The 25050-nt window shown below is 34.8% G+C and overlaps 1 protein-coding gene across 4 annotated transcripts in view; it reads right to left on the reverse strand.

Moving 5' to 3' along the window:
- The window catches only part of LOC135166645 (retinoic acid receptor RXR), a 71123-nt gene that overhangs the window by 13514 nt on the left and 32559 nt on the right, over positions 1 to 25050 (reverse strand). For 2 of the 4 annotated variants that reach the window (XM_064129116.1, XM_064129113.1), the window contains 2 exons: positions 8408 to 8537; positions 3879 to 4046 (listed from right to left, as the gene is read on the reverse strand). In XM_064129116.1, the coding sequence (XP_063985186.1) occupies positions 3879 to 4046; positions 8408 to 8537 (298 nt within the window). Of the gene's footprint in view, positions 1 to 3878; positions 4047 to 8407; positions 8538 to 14368; positions 14490 to 25050 lie in introns of those variants that run through there. The other 2 variants (XM_064129115.1, XM_064129114.1) reach the window with 2 other exon arrangements.

The raw sequence follows: 25050 nt of genomic DNA on the forward strand, positions 1-25050 counted from the left end.
TATTTAAGTCTAATGATCGAAAATTCTAGTTCTAGTCTTTAACTGCAACAAAAATATGGTTTTTCCCATGAACCACTGCATTAGCTTCTGATTTCTTAATTTTTTTCTTAAAAAACAGAAATGATAATTAAATTTATGTCAAAATTATGATTCCAAAGGAGATCGAGTTTTCTGAAAACGTGAAGTATTTTTCGATCAACTTTGAAATTATCGAAATATTTAGAAGCAGAATTACCTTAAGGTGCACTTTAATGACAAATCAGCCTTATCATAATTAGATTAAAACTCTACAGACGAAGGACTAATAGATTCTGAATATAAATACGTAATTGATTGCCTCAGAAAACTTTATTCGTAAAGCATGAGGAGTGGATGAATGAGAGGAAAAAAAATCTAAAAAGGAGGAAACAGACGTTTGCGCGACTGTCTACTGAGTTGAAAAAATGACAAGGGGCGCCCACGCGATTTCCCATCACTTCGGCCGAACAAAGACGTACAAAAAAACCTCCCTTTTACGGTGGTCTGAACCCCTCTCCAGAATTACGCACTGACAATGATAAAATTTTTGAAGAAATGGGAATGAGTCAGGTATAGGTGTAGACGGGGAAAGACTTAATGAGAAAAATTTTCGACATTGCCAGAGGGCTATATAAAAGTAACTTGACGCATTATTCAGTGACAACAGTAAATGCTCGCTGGGGATATCAAACCGAGCTGTGAATTGTGTCCTTGAACAATCAGACAGTTTGTTAAAAACTGAAAAGGTGAAAAATTGACGAAATAATAGAGAGAAAAAAACTTGAAAAGCTTCAACGAGCTTTCAATGAAATGGAATTTCGATTGTCATGACAAGTCTTTAAGAGTGTTGTCATGACAGCAATATTATATTATTTATTCCACGAGACATAGCCGCGCGCCACCGCTCGCGATTTGGTTAATCTTCATTGTTGTGATATTTTTTATTTAAGTCACATTTGCGGTGAGCGCACCTTATTTTAGCTACTGTATGAGTAGAGCAGTTGAATTATATGGATATGAAAAGTCAATGTAATATTTAACCTCAAAATAATTATACCAAAATGATCCTGAAGTAATCGCGTATGACGTTGAACACGTCATCATTTCGTAAACATGGATCTTCAAAAATTGCTGATATATTCACAGCTGATCTATTTCCCACTTGTAGGCAACATGCAAAATTTTAAATGTCTTGAAGCTGTAACACGACTTGGAAAATACAGGAGTTTCGATAAGATATAGATATTTACATTTGATGAGTAACTTGTTTCATTTCCATTTTCTAACTAAGTTTTTATTTTCTACTAATTAACTCATCCTTTGACTTGATTTACTTGATACTTGTGTACTTGTGAAATTCAAATTTTTCCGCTGTGAATGTATCTACCAGTCACGAATAAGTGTTACGGAATTTCGATATGTTCGATTCGATTCGAGATTTGAGGTGTATGTCCTTTTTACAAAAGGATGCATACCCTACTCGGGGCTTTACATTGTGTTGTGGTATCATGGGTCGACTTACTCTCCAACTGTGTGGTATTTACCCCGGGAGCTGTACGCCACCTACAGACTCTCCTGGTGACCAATCAAGACCATGGAAAACCCTGACCGGCACGACGTCCGTCAACCAAGCGTCATCGGAAATAGTATTTCTTGATGGGAGGCAGGTTGGACAAGGTGGAGGTGCGGGACTGCGGTGATACGGAGAACGACGGGTATGAACAAGGGCAACTGTAGGGCCTGTGGGAGAGAAGGAGAGATAATGGAGGATATCGTGAGGTGCAACGTGCTGAGGAGAAGGCTAAAGATGGAGGATGAGAGCCGGTGGACGAAATGATGCAGGTCCAGTAGCAGAAAGTATTGGAGGGAGAGGATGGTGGAGATGTTAAGGGCACCACCAGACAGAAAAATGCGTGACAGAGTGAGGAGAGTGGAGAAGACCTTCAGGGGGGCAGAAGAGGAATGCGGAAGTGATGGGGAAAAGGAAGGAGAGTAGTGTAAATAAATGATAATAATGAGTGACATAAGCAGCGCAACAAAAACCTACCCGAGTGGAAATTATGTAAAACGAGCCTGAGGTTTGATCAGAACTTGATCTGGTGGTGGCCAGGTTCAACTGATCAGGCGAGACTTGATGAAGAACTGATCAGTTTTTAATTTACTCCATCTGATCGGAATTACTCTGACCAGGTTCTGATATGGTGAGCTTGATCCGAACCTGAGGTCCTTCCAGCTGTAATCACCTTGATCAAGTTCGGATGAGATGGGCCTGATCTTATACTGAAGTCCGTCTGCTTGCGATTATTCAGATCAAATTCTGATCAGTTCAAATTGAGCGGAAATCGAAGGTTGTGCTTACAATTGGGCTACAATGACTTATACGTAGAAAAGAGAAAAAATTCTCCAGAGGATATTGAGTCCGTTGTCGTGAATGATAGAGGCAAGATCTACCGGAGCATCTCGTTTGCAATGATCAGGCCCATCGTTCCGATGAGACCCAATATCGTCGTCTTCGACTGGGATGACAAAATCATCGATGTGATTGGGTTCTTAGCTCATATCCAGACGAATATAGTCATAAAGAAATAGGAAAGACAGCCCCTGTATCAGCCACATCAGCGGGGCCAGGGGTTCAGACTCGCGCCGATTGTTCTGGTTACAGGTTCGGTCGATGGCGAGAAACAGTATTTTATATCTACTTTTGAAGTCATCTGAGAATGTCGGCGAAATGTCTTAATATTGGCTGGCTATCATAAGACATAAGACTTTTACTCTTCAATCCTTTAGACTAAATAGGGGGCGCAATCCCGGACTACAATAAGACTCACTTAGTCAGTTGGTGAATCAAAAAAATATTTTCTCGGGATAATGGTGAAGAGTTTTTTTAAAAAGGAATTAATTATTTTTCATTTTGATGACATTTGTGGTGTTTTAAGGCAATTAATTTTTCGCAATGGTAACAACAAATCGAAGCCAACGAATTTGCATGGATTTTAGGAAAGTATTGTTTTGATACTATTGGAGGAATTCCTTGATTTTCACTCATTATTCCTCTCAGTGCAAGATAATTTGTGTTGCTTAGGGTACACTGAGAAAAAAAATTTCTCTCTGCCAAATATTCAGTTATTTAAGAAAAGTATTTAATTTTCCAAAAAAATATTTCTTGGATTGAGTAATTACTAGAGGAACCTAATCAACTTTAATTAATGGGAATCTTATTGCTTCTACAGATGATTATGTTACACAAAACATTAAATGAAAATTTCTAGTGGGAAGAATTTCTATGAATTTGTCAATCATTCATAACCATTAAAATAGTTCACTCGAGATTATTATTAACACCATCACGTTGTCGATGAATCTAATTAACATAATGGCAATATAATCACAATTTTTTAGTAATGACTAGAGTGGAGAAATACGATATTGAAAAAATAAATACTTCTCTGAAGTAAATGTATATTTGGCAAAAACTTTTTTTTTCAGTGTATAAGAAAGGGGGAATCTTTAAGCAGGAATCTAAGGCCTCGAAAGCAATTCAATGATCTCATTAGCCAGGAAAAAAATTATAATTGATAGAATAATTATAACACTCCATGAAATTCTTCATTTCGGTTAGTAATTTCTTGCACAATCGTAGTTCTTGAGTGTTCCTTGTATATATATTCCACCGGGTCACTCTCGTTATTTTACGACCAGCAAAATTCATCAGACCCATAAAAAACAGCCACACAAAGAAATATCGCTAATTAAATTTTTTTTTCTTGAATAATAAAAAACAGTGAATAGAATATCGAAGAAACGGAGGTTGAATAATTTCATATGAACGATATTCCGTGACCGGATGGGTTAATACGAACCTGTAGACACCATAATGTTTTCCACTGGCCCGATCACCGCAGATCGAGCACAGATGTTTGCTGCCGGATAGTGGATGATTCGGTGGATACGGGGAACCAGCACCGGTCTTACTTTGGCCGCCTGGTGATGTGCTCAGAAGGCTACTGTGGCATCCCATGGTAAATGACCTGGAAACGTGTAGGAATTTATTGATCCATCAAGGATGATTTGTGGCATCCATTCAACCGCATCTCGGCGGAAGGAGCCATGGATAAACATTATGGGCATTATGGGCATTATGGGTTGTCTCATAAAAAAAAGTGTCACCCTCCCATGAACTGGCTAGGTGGCCATTCGATATGCATTGATACACTGAGTAATTCCTATTGCGAATAGCGTAGTTCCCGATGTATTCCAAGTGAAACTTCTTAGGCGACTTCGGCAAAGGTTGCGCTGAGCGTTTAACGCGGCAGTGGAGGGAGTGGCGTTGAACGTTCAACGCTGCTCGGAGGGAGAAGAGCAAGAGAGAAGGATAGAGTGGGAGTGAGGGAACGGGAAGAATGAATAGGCACCTGACTATGCGATATTCGCGAGAAATTTAGATAAAATGGACGAAAGACTTTTTACATCGAAGTTTAGTCATCACAATCCAATTGTAAATTGAAAATTTCGACTTTGTTTAGTGATGAATTTATAAAACGTGAATTGAGAAAAATGTTGCGCGATAGATCATATTATTGTCTTTTTCCTCTCGCTATTTTTCTCTTGTACGAGATGATACGCATTCTTTGGAATATCACCAAGAAGTTTCATTTCTTCTGCACGCAAAGACTCCGCACGACCAATTTTTCAATGTCATTGCATCAGAAAATAGGATATCTAGGATATAATCAAGTTGGATATAATGTTTTCATTTGAGTTAAGACAAGGAAATGTACGAATATTGGATTTTACACGTTTATGGAGGGAAAGTTATTGAAGAATTGTTGTTAATATTGTTACGTGTCCCCGTTCGAATATCATTCATTTGTCTATGACCTGAACTTGGTCAGAAGAACGACTGTCTTTTGGATTAACATTAGTCTTGGTGTGTCTTTCTTCGGAGCTCTTACATGACACATCGTCACACTTCTTGTAATTAATAAACCGCCCCAAACATTTACCAACCTGTGTCGTCTTTATTCTTCGCTGGATATAACAATATAATGAAATGTATACGAAGAGAAAAGTTCTTTAAAAATTACGTGCCTGTTCCGTAATTTGCTAGTCACAACAGGATTTCGAAAACATCACGAAATAGTTACGCATTTTTTCACTGAACGTTCCATACTTTTTCTAAAACGTTTTGGACTTTTTCATGATAGTTCACTGAAAAAGTGCGCAGCTCTTCCGTCATTTTTACCGAATATTGTTTTCACTGGTAGGTTACGGAACAGGCCCTCAGTTTCTACACAATTTTTCTCTTCGTGTAGGAGAGAAAATGGCATCTATGGTCTTCTAGCAGAAAACTAAGTTTCATAATATTGGCATTTCTTCATTTTTCCCTACGAACGTGGGTTAAAACGGATGTTTTCAATAATTTACTGCGTTCGATAGACGTTCCTCAGAAATTCGAAACTCAGCACAAGGCTTCGGGTATATCTAAAAATGTCAAAAAAAAATCTTAAAAATTTGGCTCCATTTTTTAATTTCGCCTGAACATCCTTAGTACGAATGAATCCAAATATAGATAGAAATGTCGGACTAACTATCTGTTCACCTCAATTAGATGACCGTAATCATTCACCTTCAATTAATTAGGTAAATTTCCGGTGATTTTGGATAACAAATGTCTGATTCCCGTTCTCGTGTAATTATAGCACATTTTTTCCCGACAAATATGAAATTCATGACCACAATATCAACTTTTAAAACATTCTTATTGACATATGGGATTGAAATAAACAACACTTCCGTTATATTTTATTCACTTTATAATTTATTCGTTATTCGTGACTCTACTTTCGTCAGGAGGTATGTTCCTCTACAGATTCTCACGACAGACTAAACTCAAAGATAGTATTTTTGGGCCTCATGGACCAGAACATTTCCATCCCCAAAAGGGGTTTTTATTTATAATCCCATGTCCACTTCTGGTGGTCAAATGTTGCTCAGCAAAACGGGTAATAAAAGTTTTCCACCTTTTTATATATTGGGCCATATCGCAATAAAGCTCTAGAACATATTTCCAGAGGAGAAAGAGTGAATTTTGTACTTGGGGAAATCCCCAAAAATTCTCAAAATTGTCCAATGAATTCGCAGTCAATAATCACTTCAATGCCTTAAACATAAATTAAGTTGTCGTAGTCGTGTCCTAAGCAAACCCGATTAGCTATTTCGCATCAACAATTTCAATTTCGTCCCGAAAACATTAATTTACACCGTTCAATACCTGACAGAATAATTGCAATATAATTATCCGAAATCCAATAATAAAAAATAATCCTAACGTTGTATGTCATACAACTGATGACAAGTCTGGGCAAGTGACCGCAATTTGCGTGACCTCTCAAAATTACATCAGGGCTACCGGATACAGCGATATAGACAACATACAATGCGCGAATGCAAAAGTGGCGTGACGGCCACGCCAGACTCATCCCCGGTAATGCGTTTTTAAGGCTGGGATCAGACAGACCTGCAGATTGTGGTCACGTCAGTCACGAATGCTCCGGAGTCACTGATTTCTTTTCATTTCGGTCCTCTAAATTTTTACAGATTTTTCAAACTTTATCTTGTAGTTGAGAACTAATTCGTAAATGATGGTATTTGAATTTGGAGAATTACGCGGACTAGACACGAAGATAGTTTCCACCTGCAGCTTATTTACTCAGAATTATTTTAAGTGGAGAAATATCTTAATTTTGTCGGGTGTGACTATTCACGCTGCATCACGTACAGCGTGCAGCGTGCTGCACGCAGGAATTCCTGTGTGAGCCGGATGACACGGGCATATCGTAGTACGTCTCACACGGAAATCCATACATTTGTTTGAGTACAATATAACGTTGCGATAATGGCCGACTAATATGTGATATGTTAAGGGTCATCTGAGGCGTGTTATAGGACTAGTCGATTGACGTCTATATAATTTTTTCATGGCACACGCAGCGTGCAGATGCAGCAGCTCATATCGATGTTAGTAAGGGTGAAAATGACGTATTCTCGAATAATCGAATTGGGAGATTCGAGAATCGACTGTTTGTCAATCGATTTATAAAAATAATCGATGTCTGTTTCCTATTTATTAAAGGAGAAGCACATAAATTAAGTTAGCTACGTAAGACATTGGCTAACTTCATGCGTAAGACTTTTTCCTTATTCGTTCGGGTTCATAGTGGACGAGACCGCCAGCGCGCCGAATTTGAATTTATTCCGAAGTAGAACATGTAATATTTTCGATGGTGACTTAAACAATCAATTAGTAGAATTACTGGAATTGTTTATGTTGCCCGAAAATGAGTTAGTTTCGTTTCATCGTTATGATAAGTCACCATCGAAAATATTACATGTTCTACTCCGGAATAAATTCAAAACCGGCGCGCGAAGCGCGCTGGCGGTCTCATCCTATTTATAAAAGCAGAAGCACATAAATGAAGTTCGTCCGAGTCGAAATGGCGTAAGGTCTTTCCCATTGGCCGATTAAATGAATGGAGTTTCGCGTTGGTCGAAAAGGCGAAAACGTTCGTGTTCCTAAAAGCATCCATTGTGAATCAAGTTACCTCTCTCATCATATTTATACCAACGACTTTCACATTCGTTCTTTTACGGATATTTTTCGGATATTTTCCTGTTTGTTGCTAAGCAAGGAAAATATCCGATAAACAATTTGTACGTGTTTCAAACCCCAAAACTGTCATTAGAAAAAATCAAGTTCAAAGACTTTACCTCGACATGAGCACATTTGGAGAAGAATCCTTGGAGATTATTGATCAAAAAATTAAAAATAATGTTCCTAATAATACGGTGAAGACAAAAGCAACAATTTGGAAACAATTCTCTGGATTTTCTGCAGACAGAAAATATACGTTGGAGAAGCCACAACTACGAGTGAAAAACCATACCATATGACGTGAAATGCCACACATTTAATTGTTTGCAATTGGAATGAAAAAAATAATCCAGCCAAATACCCCTCGACCTTGAAAATTAGTCGGATATTTCCCTCCAGTTTCCCCGCGTAGCACCGATCGGGATAAGTTTCGCAGAAAAACCCTCGCACTTCATGCTCGGGATTTTCAACTTGCAAAAGTTATCCCTCTCGTTGCTACGCAACGAAACTCTCGGGAAATATCCGATAATTTTGAAGGTCTTGGGGTATTACTACTGATAACATTTTTCGTGGAGCGAATTGAGTATTACAAAAAATCTTATAACAAAAATTTCACTACCTCTCTCCGATTTAGAGATGAGTCAACTTGTCTCACTTTACCACTTCGTTATGGAAATGGTAATTTTAATCATTTTCTTTCTCTTTACTAAATATTCCGAATATTTTCTCAAAACTCACCCCGGGCTATTAGGTCCAGAAGGGCTGAAATTCCCGGAGTTCATGAGGCTCGCAGTATCTGGTTTCATATCCAGAGGACTCTGGGGCCCCACCGAGGACATCGACATGTTACTGCTGTCGAGGCTCAGCCCTGAAAAACAACAAATACGAATTGAGCAATTTTATATTAGATAAAAATTAGACAGTTAATCAGCCAATGAATTTCAGTTTCACGTGTGAAATTCCTCAACAAACGCGTGTATTTATTGTTCAATTCACTCGTGGATATTTACGAACGATATCGTGATACGTAATTGAACAGATGGTGGTACAGGGTCAACCGGAGTGAGATGTCAGGGTGACAGCAAATACCATGAACATCAATTATGTAACCAGTTGCGGGACTAGTCATTTTTATGATGAATGAAAAAGAATTTTCTAGGTACATTATTACCTGGAGAATATTATAAAAATATTTTTTTGAGAATTCCTTGGGACATTATAAATTTTATGGAGTTGAGTCCAATATAAGGATTACGTGTTCCATCAGTGAAATTCTATATTCTCAATATATTCATAATTTCAGGCAGGTTTTTAAAAAAATCAAAAGGTCTTCGTGGCTCTCTTCGAAATAATATAAAATATAAATATTCATCTTAGACGGATTTTATGAGCGACAGAAAATCGCATTTGCAAATTTCTTTTTTTTTAATTACTCCTCATAGAAGACTGTTCTCAGTGAGGAAATGCCTCCAAATAAATAAATTAATTGCTCCGATTGAAAATGCATTTTACTTATTGCTTCCTATTGCAGTCGACATTTCGAACTGTTTATCAAAAATTAATTTTCAGTTTAATTGAATAAGTCTTCATACGATTTTATTTTTTTTTATTCTCGTGTTTTCCCTTCAATTCGAAGAACATTTTCATGCGCGGAAATTGAAGTTTAAAGTGACAAGTTTGGGGTATGATGTGTATGCTCTGTTTTCACAGATCTAAAGAGTTGCATGAGTAGGACCTTCGTTGATACGAGTCATTATGTCCAGGCTATTGTATCCCTTTTGTCATTATAGTTAGTTTCTATAAGAAAACGAACCAGAGCTGATGTGTCGCCCGAGCGTACAAATGAAACGATTTAATATATTTATTTGAAATTTTGACTTATTAAAATTATGCCATTAAGGTTGTTTCGTCTAAAATCTCATGTACAATTTCGGTTAAAATTATTATGGTGAATAACTTAAAAAAACCGCTGCAAAATAATTATTTTCTGTTTTAGATAGTGGATTTTAAACTTGAGATCATGATTTTTGAAATTTGTGTAACTTTTTTCGCGTTTAAATAGAGCATAAAGGATTATAATTTTTAAAAAATCATCGACTTGATACCTTTTCAACTAAAAATTATTCAGGATAGAAGCTGCATCAGTACCAAGAATCCAATACAACAATAAAAAATTAAATCGCCTGACCGTTTGGTTATCGTTAAATAATTACAGGTAGTCCGTAAATTTACATAATAAATAACAGTTACAATGAAAAATATCGTTATATTTTAGCTGTCCACATCCAATACAATCAATCAAATGAGCTTCCACACTGTCAAAAGATTGTGCTTTAATCTGAGTAACTTTACCGCGCATAAACTTTTAACCGAGATTGTCGCACGACAGCAACCTTAAGTTTATCAGTAATTCCAATTGAACATCATTGTCACCCACAATTGTGATTTACGATCAGCATATACACGCATTTGACAAATTACCCGATCACTGAATATTAAATCATTTTCCTCGAACGGCTGAATTAATTTTTTCACACTCCCCCAAGGTCTTTCTCTCTTCTCTCTCCTCGCTCTCTTTTGTCTCTCTCATGAGAAAAAAAAAAACGAGACAGACCGCCCGGGCACCTTGACCAAGCAAATACGTCGGTACAACGCTCGAGAGCTCAGGCTATTCATCGTAGCAAATATATTTATACCCGCGTGTTTACATGATAAACGCAGCCACACTGGATACATGTACGAAAGCAGCATTGACTTCTTTTTCTTTTCTTCTCGCGTATTAATTTTTTTTCCCCCTGGGGTGTACAGTCGGATATTATTTTGAAACGTTTCCGAACGGGTTACGACCTACGCTAAGGCGGTTTCGCTTGTCTCGATGAGTTTGTAGGTATACGTAGTTACAAAAATCATTTGAGTTGCTAATAACGATTCCAATAGATGATCTGTCCCTTAGAGCTTTTACCATGAATTTAACAATAATAATAATAATAATAATAATAATAATAATAATAATAAGGTAGGTGTGTGAATAAGTCTTTCCCGTTTTTAGTAAGAGATGCCGCCACCAATACTGTACGAGTATTCAATGGTTACATATGTCATAATCAAAGCTTATTCATCTGTCAACAATTCCACACTAACACATTAGTTGAAATTTTTTCGCATCATAAATTTTTGATATCGTGAAAATGTCGAAATTTGAGCCGAGTCGACGTCATTTGCGGGAAGTTTCACTTTATTGGTTCAATTTGAAGAAATCTGCTGCCGAGGCGCATCGATTGCTTCAGGAAGCTTATGGAGAAGGTTGTGTCGATGATTCAAGTGTTCGCGGATGGTTTCGACGCTTCAAAAGTGGTGATTTCGACGTGGAAGACAAGGAGCCTTCCGGGCGGCCGCAAATCTTTGAAGATCAAGAATTGGCGACTTTGCTTGATGAAGATTCGTGTCAAACGCAAGAAGACGATGGCCAATACTTTCAATAACTCATTTGTAACCATTTTTTCACAATAAAGGCTCAAAATTTGAAAAAAACGGGAAAGACTTATTCACACTCCTAATAATTGCTACCGTGGATACATGGTAAATTGTGACGTGGATTTAAGGTCATTTCTAGCGTGAATTTAAGGCGGCGTATTGGCCTCCTTTTTTACCGTAGACGGGACCGAATGCGCTGTAATTATGAGAATCATTAATGACAATTTGAAAATTAAATGAGTTCTGAATTGAAATGTGCTGCCTTAGAGAGGTGTACACCTACGAGAAATCAGTGTGACACACTTTTGAGGTATCAATAGTATAGATGTCCTGTTGTAAAAAGAGTAAATATCGATAGTATTGATCGATAACAAGCAGACATCGATTGTATCGATCGATAGAAAGGACCTGTTATTATATATTCCATTGTAAAAAGCAAATATCGATAGTATTAACAGTTAAAAAGGACATCGATACTAGTGAATCCTCGAGAGTCTATATCCTCGAATATCATCGATTTTCCTATATAAAAAGGTCAATAATCGAACATGGCGAATTTTATGGAGATAATCGATGATGTCATAGCTCTAATCGATAGTCGATTAGTGAAGAACCAAAGGCCAAATCGGTATCAATGTCACAGCCCCGGGGTGCTATTATTTTTTTATTGTAAAAACAACAAACATCGATACTATCGATAGCTCGAAAGTCTTTCACGTCGATGTCTTATCGGTTCACAGCTGTCTGAGGCGCTTAATTTTAATTGAGAGCCCATTTAATTTTGAATATTTTCACAGTCACAGCGCACGTTCGGTCTCGTTTGTTCTTTCTAGAGTAGGATAAGACTGAACACGGATAACGAGATGCAGATGCAAAGAAAATTAAAAATGAGAAGTCGTTAATTGCCAAGAAGATCAAACAAGAGGTTCTACGTGAATGCTAAACCGCCTTGTTTTCCTGATCAGAAAATGTCTCACTTGGTGGTCAGAAACTCATCCGCCTGTAAAACTGCAACCAAAACGTCTCAAAGATTGAATTCTTTAAAACTGATTTTAATTAATTAGTTAAAGTCCCACTCGAAAAAATGATTGACAATTATTAATGGATATCTGCGTCTCAAGTTAAGAGAAGTTTTAATTGGATTTGTTTGAGTTTTTTATTTTTATTCCCCGTCCATTTGGACCACTGGGCTTATCTGATCAAAAACTGTCGCATTTATCTCATATCTACGGGAAAAAAGAGGATTAAGGCGCTGTCTTATATCCACGCCATGGATTTAAGGTAAAATTTACCGTAGCGCGTGCGAATAGACACTCCCATTGACAATGACAATCCAGCAAAACGTGATGTCACTACTATTTATATTCATTTGTGCAATGAGAATGGAAAAATTTCGAACATAATCCAAGAATTGAAATATGACAGCAGAAAATTCCAAGAAATTGTTAAATGAATCATCTTTGGTTGTCAATGGCCCGAAATCGACAACTTACTTATATTTAACAATTGTTTTCGTTCCAAAGATATCTTTTTCAGTTTTGAAAGGTTAATCTGAAATTTTGTAAAATTTCACCATCTTATCCGGATATATAAATTCACAAAAAAGATTAAGTTTATTGTTTAAAAAATACTTCATCACCTTTCATGTTAGGTAATACAAAATGTATAGAATTGCGTTTTGAATATAAATAATAGTAAAGAGATTACAATGACTCATTGTACATATCCATATGCTAATTTTAGCAATATCCACTCATCGATGACAAAAGATCGCCTCAACAATTGCCTCAAACGTGATGAAATCCTAGGTATTTCACACCTTCACGCACGTAAGTTGTTGAACTTTAAAATGAGCATTAATTTCGAACTAGACCAAACGAAAATACGTTCAATGTCGATGGTTTGAAGACGAAGGCGAGGGTTCAAGCATGCCAGTTGGCTAGCTCAGGTGTGAATAGGTAAATGAACGAATACATTCATTGTATATATGAAGAGCAGTCCGAAGACAAGTATAATGACGGGAACATATAAATATGAAATATCGGAGACGGGTATTATTGGCTGGGGAGTTCAAATCGATAGAGTAAATGATTCGCACAAAAATTTGAAAAGAGCCTAGAGCTATGAGTGGTGTATTTTTAATAATATTGTTAATATTGTTAATATAGTCAATATAGTTAATATAATGAATATAATTAATAAATAGTCTATATCCTTGAGAGCCCCTACACGACCTCAAAATTTAGTAAAATCGTTGTAATTAGACAAAAGTTTTTTCTACTAATTTTTAAGTTATATATATCGTAAATATTGACTGTTTTTATGAATAAAAACGTGGAAACAAAATAGAGCGAATGATAACATATTAAGTTATTGAAAGCAGCAACTTTTGAATTGTCTTTATCAATATTACTGAAATTTTGAAAGTCATCGCTCTAGCCCAGTGGTGAAAGAATTACTGGGAAACTTTTCACAGGGCTTTTGAGGAATATTGAAAACTTCTGGGGAATCATGCGAATTGTTACCCTACACTGAGGGACAAATTGATTTTAATTAAAGATTCATATTCTTGACAAGAGAAAATATTTGTTTAGAAGGTATTTGCCCAAGCTAGACATTTTCAGTTTAAAATTTAGTTGAAGTTCAGTTCCAAATATTAGAGTTACGTTGGAAGAAATAATTATCGTACCGTATAGACTTCGAAAAAAAATCGAAAATTCGAAATAAGTCGGAATAATTTGACATGTTAATAATCGTTGCCCAACATTATTTCTAGAATAATTTTTTAAGTTGGTCTGGCGATAACATCTAATTCATTGATTTACTAATTCTAATTCATTTCTAATTCTAAATAAAATTTTTTAAATAAAATTCTTAATTCTGGTGAAATATTATCCTCAAATGAATAATAATATATCTTAAGGATACTTAGATATCGTTATTACATTGAATGCTTGAGACTTGTTGAGCTTTCATACATCATCAGACTGATGGTATGCTTTTGATGCAGACAACAATGGCTGTTTGGGTTTCGATCTTGAAAAACATCATAATAACGCGGTAATGAATTAGTTATGTTCAACTATATTTTGTAATTAATTAAAGCAGTTACGCTATGATCAACAAAAGATTCGCAATCAAAATATACGCCATTTAAGGATTCTTTATATTCCATCCGAGTATATTCTATATTCAATGGGTATGTTTTAAATAATTATACCGTACCGTCATCATTATCAGTTTCTTCCATTACAATATTTCAATCAATTGTATAACTATGCACTTCACTTTGCTCAAAAACAACATGTGAGACATGTAAACCAACTCAAGACATTTACTGAGAGGTTAACATCCGCCAGGACATTAGCAAGAGAGACGCCTTAACACGAGTTCGATAGTGGAGCCCTCCGTTCTGATTGGCCGTACCAGTCGTGATTCCTTCCCGCCAATTTATGAACTACATTATTTTTAAATAATGGTAAATTATTCAGAAAAATTTTTCTTCGTCCAGAACTGCTTGTGGGGACGGGAATACTATTAATGAGACATTTGTGGTCAAAGTAAATATCATTGGACCCCGAATTTTCCCGCCATTGACCCTGAGCTAACGGTTTTCAGGCGAGAAGTCGGGGAGGTTTATTAATGCCAGATGAGAGAAAATACAGGAGATCTGCCTTCAGTCAAGTCTCCAGAAAAAGAATCAATAAATATAGTTAAACCAAAATTTTTTTCCTCAAAAAAAAATTGTTTTTCTTTGTTTTCATTAGATTATTTTTCCCACCCAAATTTCAGCCAATAGAATTGTACCATTTGTTGATATTTTGTATAGCCTACCTCGAATTTCAGCGATTATTTTTCCCATCCAAATCTTGGCCAATAGGATCGCACCATTCGACGTTATTTTGTATAGTCAACACGGTATTTCAGCGGAAATTCTTGGAAATTTCACTGGAAATTTTGCATGTTGCTATATATAAAAAAAACAAATGTTGAAGTAACCCTCAATTGTATCTGACAGATTAAATGGCAATTCGTTGAAAATTATGTCTCATGGTGCAATTCTATCGGCCAACATTTGGATGCAAAAAATAATCCCCCGAATACCACTCGAACTTCGAAATTATCTGATATTTCCCTCAAGGTTCTCTACAAACAAATAAGCTTGTCAAGTTTTCCAGAAAAATCACTCGCGCTTCGCGCTCGTGATTTTTAAACTGGAAAACTTGACACGTTCATTTGTTTGCAACAAACCTATCGGGTAATATCCGATAATTTCAGAGCTCTTATGGTATTATATGCGATAATTTTTTGATAATTTTGATAAACAAACGACACTTAACCAAATAAACCTCTTTTCATGTCATGGCACAATTCTCTTGGCCGAAATTTGGATAGGAAAAATAATCCCCTGAATACCACTCGAGCTTCAAAATTATAGAATATTTCCCTCTAGGTTCCCTGCATACAAATGAAGTCGTCAAGTTTTTCAGGAAAAATCACTCGTGCTTTGCACTCGTGATTTTTTAGCCTGAAAAACTTGACTCCTTCATTTGTTTCTAACGAATCTATCGGGAAATATTCGATAATTTTGAAGCACTTGTGGTATTATATGTGAAAATCCCTAAATTAACAATGGGAACCATAAAAACTCGGTATCTGAAGGTAAGTGCATACGAGAAAAACACTTTTGGTTCGAGTATATCGATGTTAGCCGGAAGACAATCGACTTCTTTGACGTTCTTCGACGGAAACATTTTAGTGCTTGAAAGGGAATATGGAATAGCAAATTATTATATTTATTTTAAGTATTAGGTATATACTTCCTTTAATTATAACGTATCCACTTTATACGAGTTTTTTCCTCGTGAATCATTTCCTCATGGGCTTTAAAGATCGAATTTAGAAATCGGTCATAACACCCGTTCGGCCAATACCTCGGGTGTGAAACCGCACATTTCATTATTTATTATGTCCCGAGTTGTGTAGTAAATCCACTTGGAAATTTTCCAAAAACTCGGGACTACTATAATCATTATTTATGAAAAACGTATTTTCTATGAATATACCTTAAGGCTATGACCTCTAATCGGTGAAAAATGTAAGCACAATATAAAAACAGTCTGTGTTCCGTAGATTTTTTATTTAAAAAAAATGTGAAAGTATCACACTGAATGGAATTATTGCTAAACAAAAAATTGAAAAAGAAATTGACATCAGTAAACACCGAGAAAGAAAATTATTTCTGACGAATATCCGTTTACTTCCGAGAAGTGTTTATTTTTTCAATATCATATTTCTGTAGTCACGTCATCATTAGGCGATTCTTATTATGTTTGAATTATGTCATTTGTAGTTTTCTAAAACATGATTATGGTAATTATAACATTCAGCGAACCCCTTCAGTAATTACGGAAATTTAAAAAATTATCAAAACTCCTCTCGCTAGAGAATTACAAAATTTATAAAAAAATTGAAATTAGAAATTTAGATAAAAATCGAAATTATTAACGCGTTAAGTGCAGTTCATTTGAGGTTGCGTGCAACAGAGTCATCTTCAAGAACTATAAGATTATCATAATTGAAACCTAATTAGGTCCTCCTGAGAATGACTAAATCGAAGAAATATAATTTTGTAAAATAATTAGTCCTCGTAATTAAATGAATATCTGGCGTAACTACTTTTTGTTCTTTTCGAAAAGGACCGGCCTGAAGATCATATCAGTGGTCATAAAAATGTACAGATTTTTCCAACAACTTGTCGACAGGGAAAGACAAATCTGTAAATTTGTACAGTGATTCCGATACTAATTACTGTGCTGCCTTACAATCGCGGCGTAAACTGCAGGTCTGCGAAAAATTACGATACCAGCTAGTAAAATTTCTTTATCGGCTTAGGAAAACTTCTATATCGGCCTCGTAAAAATGCAAAGTCCAATGGGCGACGAAAAGACCTCCCAAGACGAAGTCCAACGTCGGGAATAATCGGTTATATTCGGCGCTCATCGTTAACCAATCATAATCAGTTAATGAAAAATTGCTATGCGGCACAATCAAAAGTAAAGGAAGGCGCAATAAAATCAACTGATCTAGACAGGAACCTTTAAAGGAGGTGTATCCATTTTTTATTTTAATTTAAAAAAAAAATTTTTTTTTAATAAAAAATGATAGACCTGCAAATTTTATCGTGTGCTTTTGTTAATTTTACGAAGCCGCATCTCATTAATTACAAAATTTATAGCAGCCATAGGACTTTTTACGTGTGAATAAAACATGTTCCAGTCTTCTAGCATTTTGATTTTTCTCTCCCTGCACTACAAGGAAGACCGGCAATATTTCTATTGAGAGTGCTTGATATGGGTGGACAAAAATGAATCGTCTGTCTATAGCTGTTTTCAGTCCATCGCAGTATGTTATAGTTTTTATAGTTTTTCTCCAAACAGTACCGAATTGTTTAGAATAGTTTTAATAAATAGAAACAGAAAGGAATGAATGAACAAGGGCCTTTTGTCAAATGGGTCTAGAGTGTCAAATCTTTGGTCACTAAGAGTCAGTTGATCTGTCTGGAGACATCACACCAGAAAGATATACCTTCTGCGTTCGATAATAAATAATTAAGTTGATAGTTGAATCGTTTTTATATTATTGAGACAATCCCTATCCATAATCCAATATTTTTTTTCTTCAAAAGTAAAATGCATGATGTGCATGCATTAAAGTTTTTTAAAATTTCCCCTGCAGTCTTGCCTTGTCGATTCACCATGAAATTTATCGGGGACTTGCAGGCCAGTTGCTTGCCTTATAAGTACAGGTTTGAAAAACCCTGGGGAAAATAAAAGATATCGCAAGGTTGAAGCGCACTTTCTCGTGAATAAATTTTTTACCCTCGAATGTGATGATCAATTTATTTGCATTTAATTCTACAAAGATGACCCAATTGATAGACGACGTTATTTATCTTGAGTTAATTACCCCAATCAATCTCCTAATTATTTCTCATAAATTAACTCACAATAGCTCTTGAATGAGAGAATCTGTTTGTCTCTTCATGTGAATCTTATCAAATTTCCGTGCATTTAGCGAAATAGTATCCGATCTTCGTCATCCAATGAAAGATAAATGAAAATAAAAAATAATTTTAAATTGCAACTTCCATATTTTTTCCACTAAAAGTATAACGGACTGAGCAACATTCCCGAAAGAGGCGAAAGTGTATGCACAAGAAACACTCAGTAAAAAACTGGTTTTCAGTTTCGGAAGAGCATTTAAATCGTCAGACGATGACGTCATCACGTCGAATCGCTCTGAAAAAGTCTATCATCACTTGTGATATTCATGCAGAATTTTTCCAGTGGGGGAGGTTTCTTTGCCACCGTGAAAGATAAATGAGATAAAAATTCATGAACATTTTTTCTGTGATGTGATTCAAATTGAAATATAACGACTGGGCGCTTCTTTTCATAGTCCAATTTCCACGTAAATTGTTAATATATATTATTATTGAAGATCGCTCGAGCATTATCTGTTGTTCGATTCACGCCACACTATAGGGACAACAAAAAGAAACGTCTGAATTTCATGTACCCTTTTTGTACAGATGCTTTGACCCCTATTCGTCCGACCGTCGGGTCCTAATAAAAAAAAAGTTGGGGCTCAAAGGCCTAAATGAAACTCCAAAAATTTAGAGAGAATGTTGTGAATTTCGTAAGTGACGAGTGGACAATCGTGATTTGAAATTTAATTTGAAAATTTATCGGAAGTTTTCGGAATTCCTTTGAAGAAAACGTCGGAGAGTTTTGAAAAAATTGAGAATTTTTTCAATGTTTGTTGACAAACAAAAATATTTTCTCTGGATCTCTTTCGAGATTCAGATTCGGACGTGTGAAGTTTGAATACTAAAATCATAGTGAGATGTCCAAAAACATATCGTTGAATGAGGTTCAAATAACAGCTCGAATATTTAAGTGAAAAAGTAGAAAACCATTTCACTGGAGAATAAGCCGCCAAAGGACAGAAATTATAAACTATTGATTTATTTCACTCGAAATATCCACTCAGAGGAAAATATCGAAGATTTTACAGAATATATTTGATTGAAATTTCCATTTAAAATAGAATTCCTTTTTTCAACATTTTAAATCTTCATATTAATAGGGGACTCCCTACAGAGCGTAAATAATGACACATATTCGTTTGAAAATGTGTCATTATTCTATTGAAAATCTTAGATCGCATGCGATTCCGTTGATGTCACCAAGAATAAGTTTTCTGATTGACGGAATGCGATACATTCAAATAACTATTTAAATGTGATAAAATATTCAGGGAGTCCAAAGGAATATGCGATAGATTTGACCCCCCCGGTGATCGAATCATGAGGTTTCTGTTTGGAGCCCTCAGAATCAACGATCATTGAAGCATACAATTTAATCACGCGACCATCAAAAGTCCCCAGATATTTCGTATCGTCAAGGACTTATTCCATTCACACTATTGAAAAACACTGTATGTTTAAATAAAAAAATAATCCGTCCGCTTTACTTCATATTTCATTCAGTCTAATGATGATAACATAATTAAACAAAAATATCATCACTTGTTCTAATTTATTGCTGATTTTAATCCACTTCTATTAAAGAAGCTCAGCTCTCTTAGTAAATTCGAAAATTACAGAAAATGACACAAAATTTTGAGAAAACTTGATCGCATTTTGAATCGTAATTTTTTCTCTAATTTAATCGTCATTTTTGGTTTTCAAAAGTAAAGTTCAAAATCAGAGTTTAACACTGTGTTTTATAGGGAAATCAATATTTCTGTTGTAATCAAAGATTGAAATCTAAATGTTTTATCATTAAACGTAAAAAAAAATCAAAAACTTTTTTGCCATTTCGTAAAAGACAATCCACCTTTTTTGGAACCAAGTTACATTATTTGTTTATAGAAAAAAAACGTATGGAATTATTTTTAAACAAACAACTAAAAACTTTGTGTTCAATGAAATTACACCTCCAAAAAACGAGTGCATGTCTCATAAAATATATATTTTTAATTATAAGCAAAATAAATTTGATTGAATGATACGTTTAATGTATAATATATATATTATATATAGCGTATATATAATAAATGGTATATGGATTTAATTCAATTCAATTCATTTGAATTTAATGATACATTTAACGTACATTTCTGTTATATACATCCTATAGATTATCTAAATATTATACATATATTATATCATGAAAGCAATTAGTCGGAAAATTTGAGAACTGAAAATATTCAAAATCAGCGTGTTCGGTCGGTAAGATACCGACTTGATGGACTAGCTCCTCTAATTATAAAATATTTACAATTCAGTTCCTTTTCCATTTCTCACCATTACTTTGTGCACGAATATCCTAACAATATCTAATTGATTTTGTATATTGATAGAGCAATTGACCGAGGCCATGAAACTACCCGAGAACGCACCTACTCACAGCCCAGTGACGTATTCTATATGCAGTTGCACTTAATATAGATCAACGTGTCATGCGCAGCTATTCTCTCGTACCTGGGTCAATCGTAGAAGGTTATGAGGTCGATTCGTGGTCGTATCGTCAATAAAAAAAAAAAAGTGAACAGTGAATTACGAACTAGAACTCTGCACTATTGGAAAAAACAGCCCACGTGAAATCCTTTGAATGAACCTGTATGCACGTGTGGGAAAACTAAAGGTCTTGCACTTTTTCCGTCATGTGACCTTTCAAGGCCTTTACGCGGCAGAAAGTAATGATCTGAGGGGCTAAGGCCAGGATCACGTGATTGCAGAATTATTCAGAATAAAAAAAAAATGATAGCTTTACTATTTCACGTTCAGTAATCGACGGAACGGCGTTTCTCAAGGACAACGACGTGACCGATTGTTCACTGTTTACGTCAATGGCCGGATTTTAAAAAACTGTTGAAACGCTTTTAAAGGTCTATAGACATAGGTAGGAGGAGGACATGCCTAGAGTCCTTTCTCATACTTATTTTATAGAAAAAACAATTTATGAGTAAAATATCTGCTATTGACGAGAAAAGCGTTGTTCTTATTTACACGTTTTTTTTTGTTACGTTTTAATTAATCTCAATTACGTCTTAAATTATGTTCAGACATAATATTTTTTTTTTTGTTTTTTTGGTGCTTTAAATTAAGTTTACTAACTTGATCCCAACATAGGCTACTTTTACCCCAATAAAATGCTATGGGAACATAATAATTAATAAATGTAAAACTAATCTCGGGAGCCACAAAACTAGCCAATGTTTGCAAGAAAAAAAAAACCCATATTTTACATCAAAATTGTTTTTATATCTGTTTTTTTGGTTTGTAAATAGCTGTAAGTACTTGTAAGTATTGATTGTACTGTTAGATAAAACATGGTTAAATAAAAAATTGTAAAAAGTGAATAAGACTTTGCTCCGACGGACGTCGAAGCTAAGGAACGTTTCGTTGGGTTAGTACTTGGATAGGTGACCGCTCGCTCAAAAAATTGCTGAGCAGAATGTACGAATATAAGAGATTCAGTGTATCTTTCTAGTTAGTGTGATGGAAGGGTACACTAGGACCCTGCACCATCGGCCGACTGTACGGCCGGGGTCTCCTATGGTTTGCCTCAGCCCCAGTCCAAAGGTGGTACAGTTGGGGGAAAAGTCAGTCCCATGGCACCGCAAGGGTTGGAATAAAATGTAAAGGCTCGGGAGGGTGGACACGTAGAACTCGAAAAAATAAAAAAATAAAATTTTTAGTATAGGAAGACATGAGTTTCTTTCAAATAAATCACTTCCTAAATTGCAAAGAGGATGAGGGGAGAATTATTATTATATTTCATAAAATGTAGTTATTGTGTTTGCTCGAAAAATTATGCTACACCTAATCTTCTGGCATCATGTGTAAAGCATTATGTGTTTTACTGTTGAGAATTAAATGTGCAAAATACTTGAGCACTAGAATATCCCTGGGCCTCCAAAATAAACTGACAGAAATATTAAATAATAAAAAATGTACCTAAAGTACGAAGTTTTTAAAAACAACGAATCTACGCCTATCTTATTTAAAACATGTCAAACACATGTACCAATGTTAATGAAGTCATTAAGGACTGCGTCGTCGATGTGAGTTAATTCTTAATTTGAAAAACTCACGTCACCGTTTTTTGCTGAGGTATCATATACTATACCTCTTCAAAAAAAATTAAATATCATAATATATTAGATATGTATATATGTATATATATAATATAAATATTAAACAGCAAACTTATCATTCAATAAAATTGATTTCCATTATAATTGAAAATTTATGTATTCATCAAATAAATTGAATATGTATTGTATATTTAATTCAATTTAATTCCATAGTTAAATTTTTAGCATAGTAACAAATTTTTTTTAATGTTTAATTTAAAGCATAATATATATAAATAAATATTATGCTTTGAATTCATGATTTATTTATTTTTTTCTCCCACCATGACGCACAAAAAATATGGGTTGAAAGCCAGAGGTAAATATTAATGATTTTTGGAAATAATCACGGTTCAACTCACATTATACTTGAATTGCTATTTACGTTGCTTTCAATTGGCTTGTTTATAATTGTTATTATAAAACTTGGTTTCTACAATATTACGATTGTAAGATGTTTGTAAATTTAACAGAAGAATTGAAAACTATAGAATACGTTTTTTTTAAGGCGACACATGCACACTTTTTTTGGTTGTGCAATTTCATTGAACAAAAATTCTTCAATTATTTGTCTATAAACAATTCCATACTCCTTTTTCTTTCACCATGTGCCATAAAGTACACATGCGATTATACCTAGCAAATTAAAAAAAAAATTCAATCTGAAGTAGGAGAATGGAATTGTTTTTAGACAAATAATTAAAATTTTTTATTTCGGTCCACTTCCCAGAAAATTTTCACAATATATATATCATAAAATATATAATTTAATATATATTATGTAATAGATAATTCCAAAAAAATGAGTTTTAATTCTCTTCTCTCTTGGATTGTTCATCAGAATTTTTTTAATACGCAACAGTAAGGCCTGCAAAGTGCCTCATCTAATCATTATACATACATATACCGTGTATACATATATATTACAGTTACAAAACATATACATAAACTAAACATGACATCACACTACTTGATTATCGAAATAGAGAGTTCAAAAACGGTTAGAAGATTTTTTTTTCCAACGAAAGAATTTAAAGCTTCCGGGAAAAAAAAAATTGTATGCACACAATCCAGGTGTGCAAAATGACTAAGGAATGAAGATTGAAAGAACCTTTCGAGCCTCGTGAACTAACGATAACGAAATAACGAGCATGACCTTCCATTCAATAATCATCCACGTGTGCATGTGTTTGTGTAGTTTAGAAGTTAAGTTTTCCAGGGACATTGGCAAATGGGCTCACCGACTGATAACACTGACACTTCAGTGATGATGTCGGCGGCAAATTCATCGCTCCAACTCAATAGCCGACCTTCACCCCAACGCCCGAGTGTTTACCACCGAACCTCACTGGTGCATGACTTTTCATTGTAATTTTTCCACCTATTCAACATCTACATGCATGATGAAACGACTCACAACGTGACACAACATTGCTCCGCATGAGTTACAGATTATCATCAGATAATAACACATTTCGACGGTAATGAAAGGGCGAAAATTAAACATGCTAATTCGTGGAGACTAATTGACCGATGCTAATTGTGAACCTAGCGTTATCCGTGAGCAATTATTTTTTTTTGTAGACTTGACTTCAAGGAGAATTGTATCAAGTGCACCAAAATGTTGACGTTTTAGTGAAGTGAAAGGACGTATTTATAAAAATTGCACATTTTTAATTTTTCATTTGTTGAAAGTGTTGGGATTGGGATATTTACACATTTCTGTTTGGTAAGTGTGAATTTTTAGAAGTTTTTTTTTTGTGGATGAAGATCAAATTTTTTATTGAGTCAACTTTTTATTTATTTAATAGTTTTTTCTTCCAAATCTATTGTTCTGGTGAAAGGTATCACTTATATCAAATTTTGAGGTCTCAGTGTAAAAATTTTTGTGTACACGAGAGGATTCTTTAATCAAAATTTTGATTTGAGTAGAGGAGAAAATTTTAAGCCTTCGCATGTGACAACAATTTTATGTTAAGATACTTCTACCCCATTAATAAATTCAAAGATTAAGGAAAACTACCCAAGATTATTAGAAAACTCGATAACGTTTAGAGTTGTAATTTTTTCCTCAATTTAATTATCTTTTCTATTTTTTAATGAATTAAGTTGAAAAGTTAGAACTGAATACTGAATCTCATGGGAAAATCAGCATTTCTATTGTAATCAAAGATAAAAATCTGGATTATTGTTCATTAGAGGTAAAGAAATCAAGAACTTTTGACACTTCGTAAAAGATAATCCACCGCTTGGGAAACAAGTTTTATTATTTTATATAAGAAGGAAATGGTTAAAAAAATCAATACATTTGAAAATTTAATTGAGATAATCCTGACGATGTACGATTTTTTTCGAATATTTCTCATGCAATTAGTTGGGAAATTTGGCAACGGAAAAAATTCAAAAGCCTCTGGTCGCAATTTTCTCACGATTCCGCAGGGGACAAATGGAGTATAATCGCTTATATATCGTTATATAAGGTCGCTTATACATAGTGTTGCAGTTATGTATATGGATAGAAATTTTCGAACTAAAGGGAATCAATTGTTATTAATATACAAAAGTAGCGTATCGGGCCGGTAAAAAATCCTAGGGCAGAGCGACTTTAAATAAACTAGTAATGTCTGTTAATTTCTGATAATAAACAATTTGTTTAAAATTTAAATGATTGAAATCTTCAGCAAACAATCAATGTTATG

Source organism: Diachasmimorpha longicaudata, chromosome 10 (genome assembly GCF_034640455.1).
Source record: "Diachasmimorpha longicaudata isolate KC_UGA_2023 chromosome 10, iyDiaLong2, whole genome shotgun sequence".
Classification (NCBI taxonomy): Eukaryota; Metazoa; Arthropoda; class Insecta; order Hymenoptera; family Braconidae; genus Diachasmimorpha; species Diachasmimorpha longicaudata.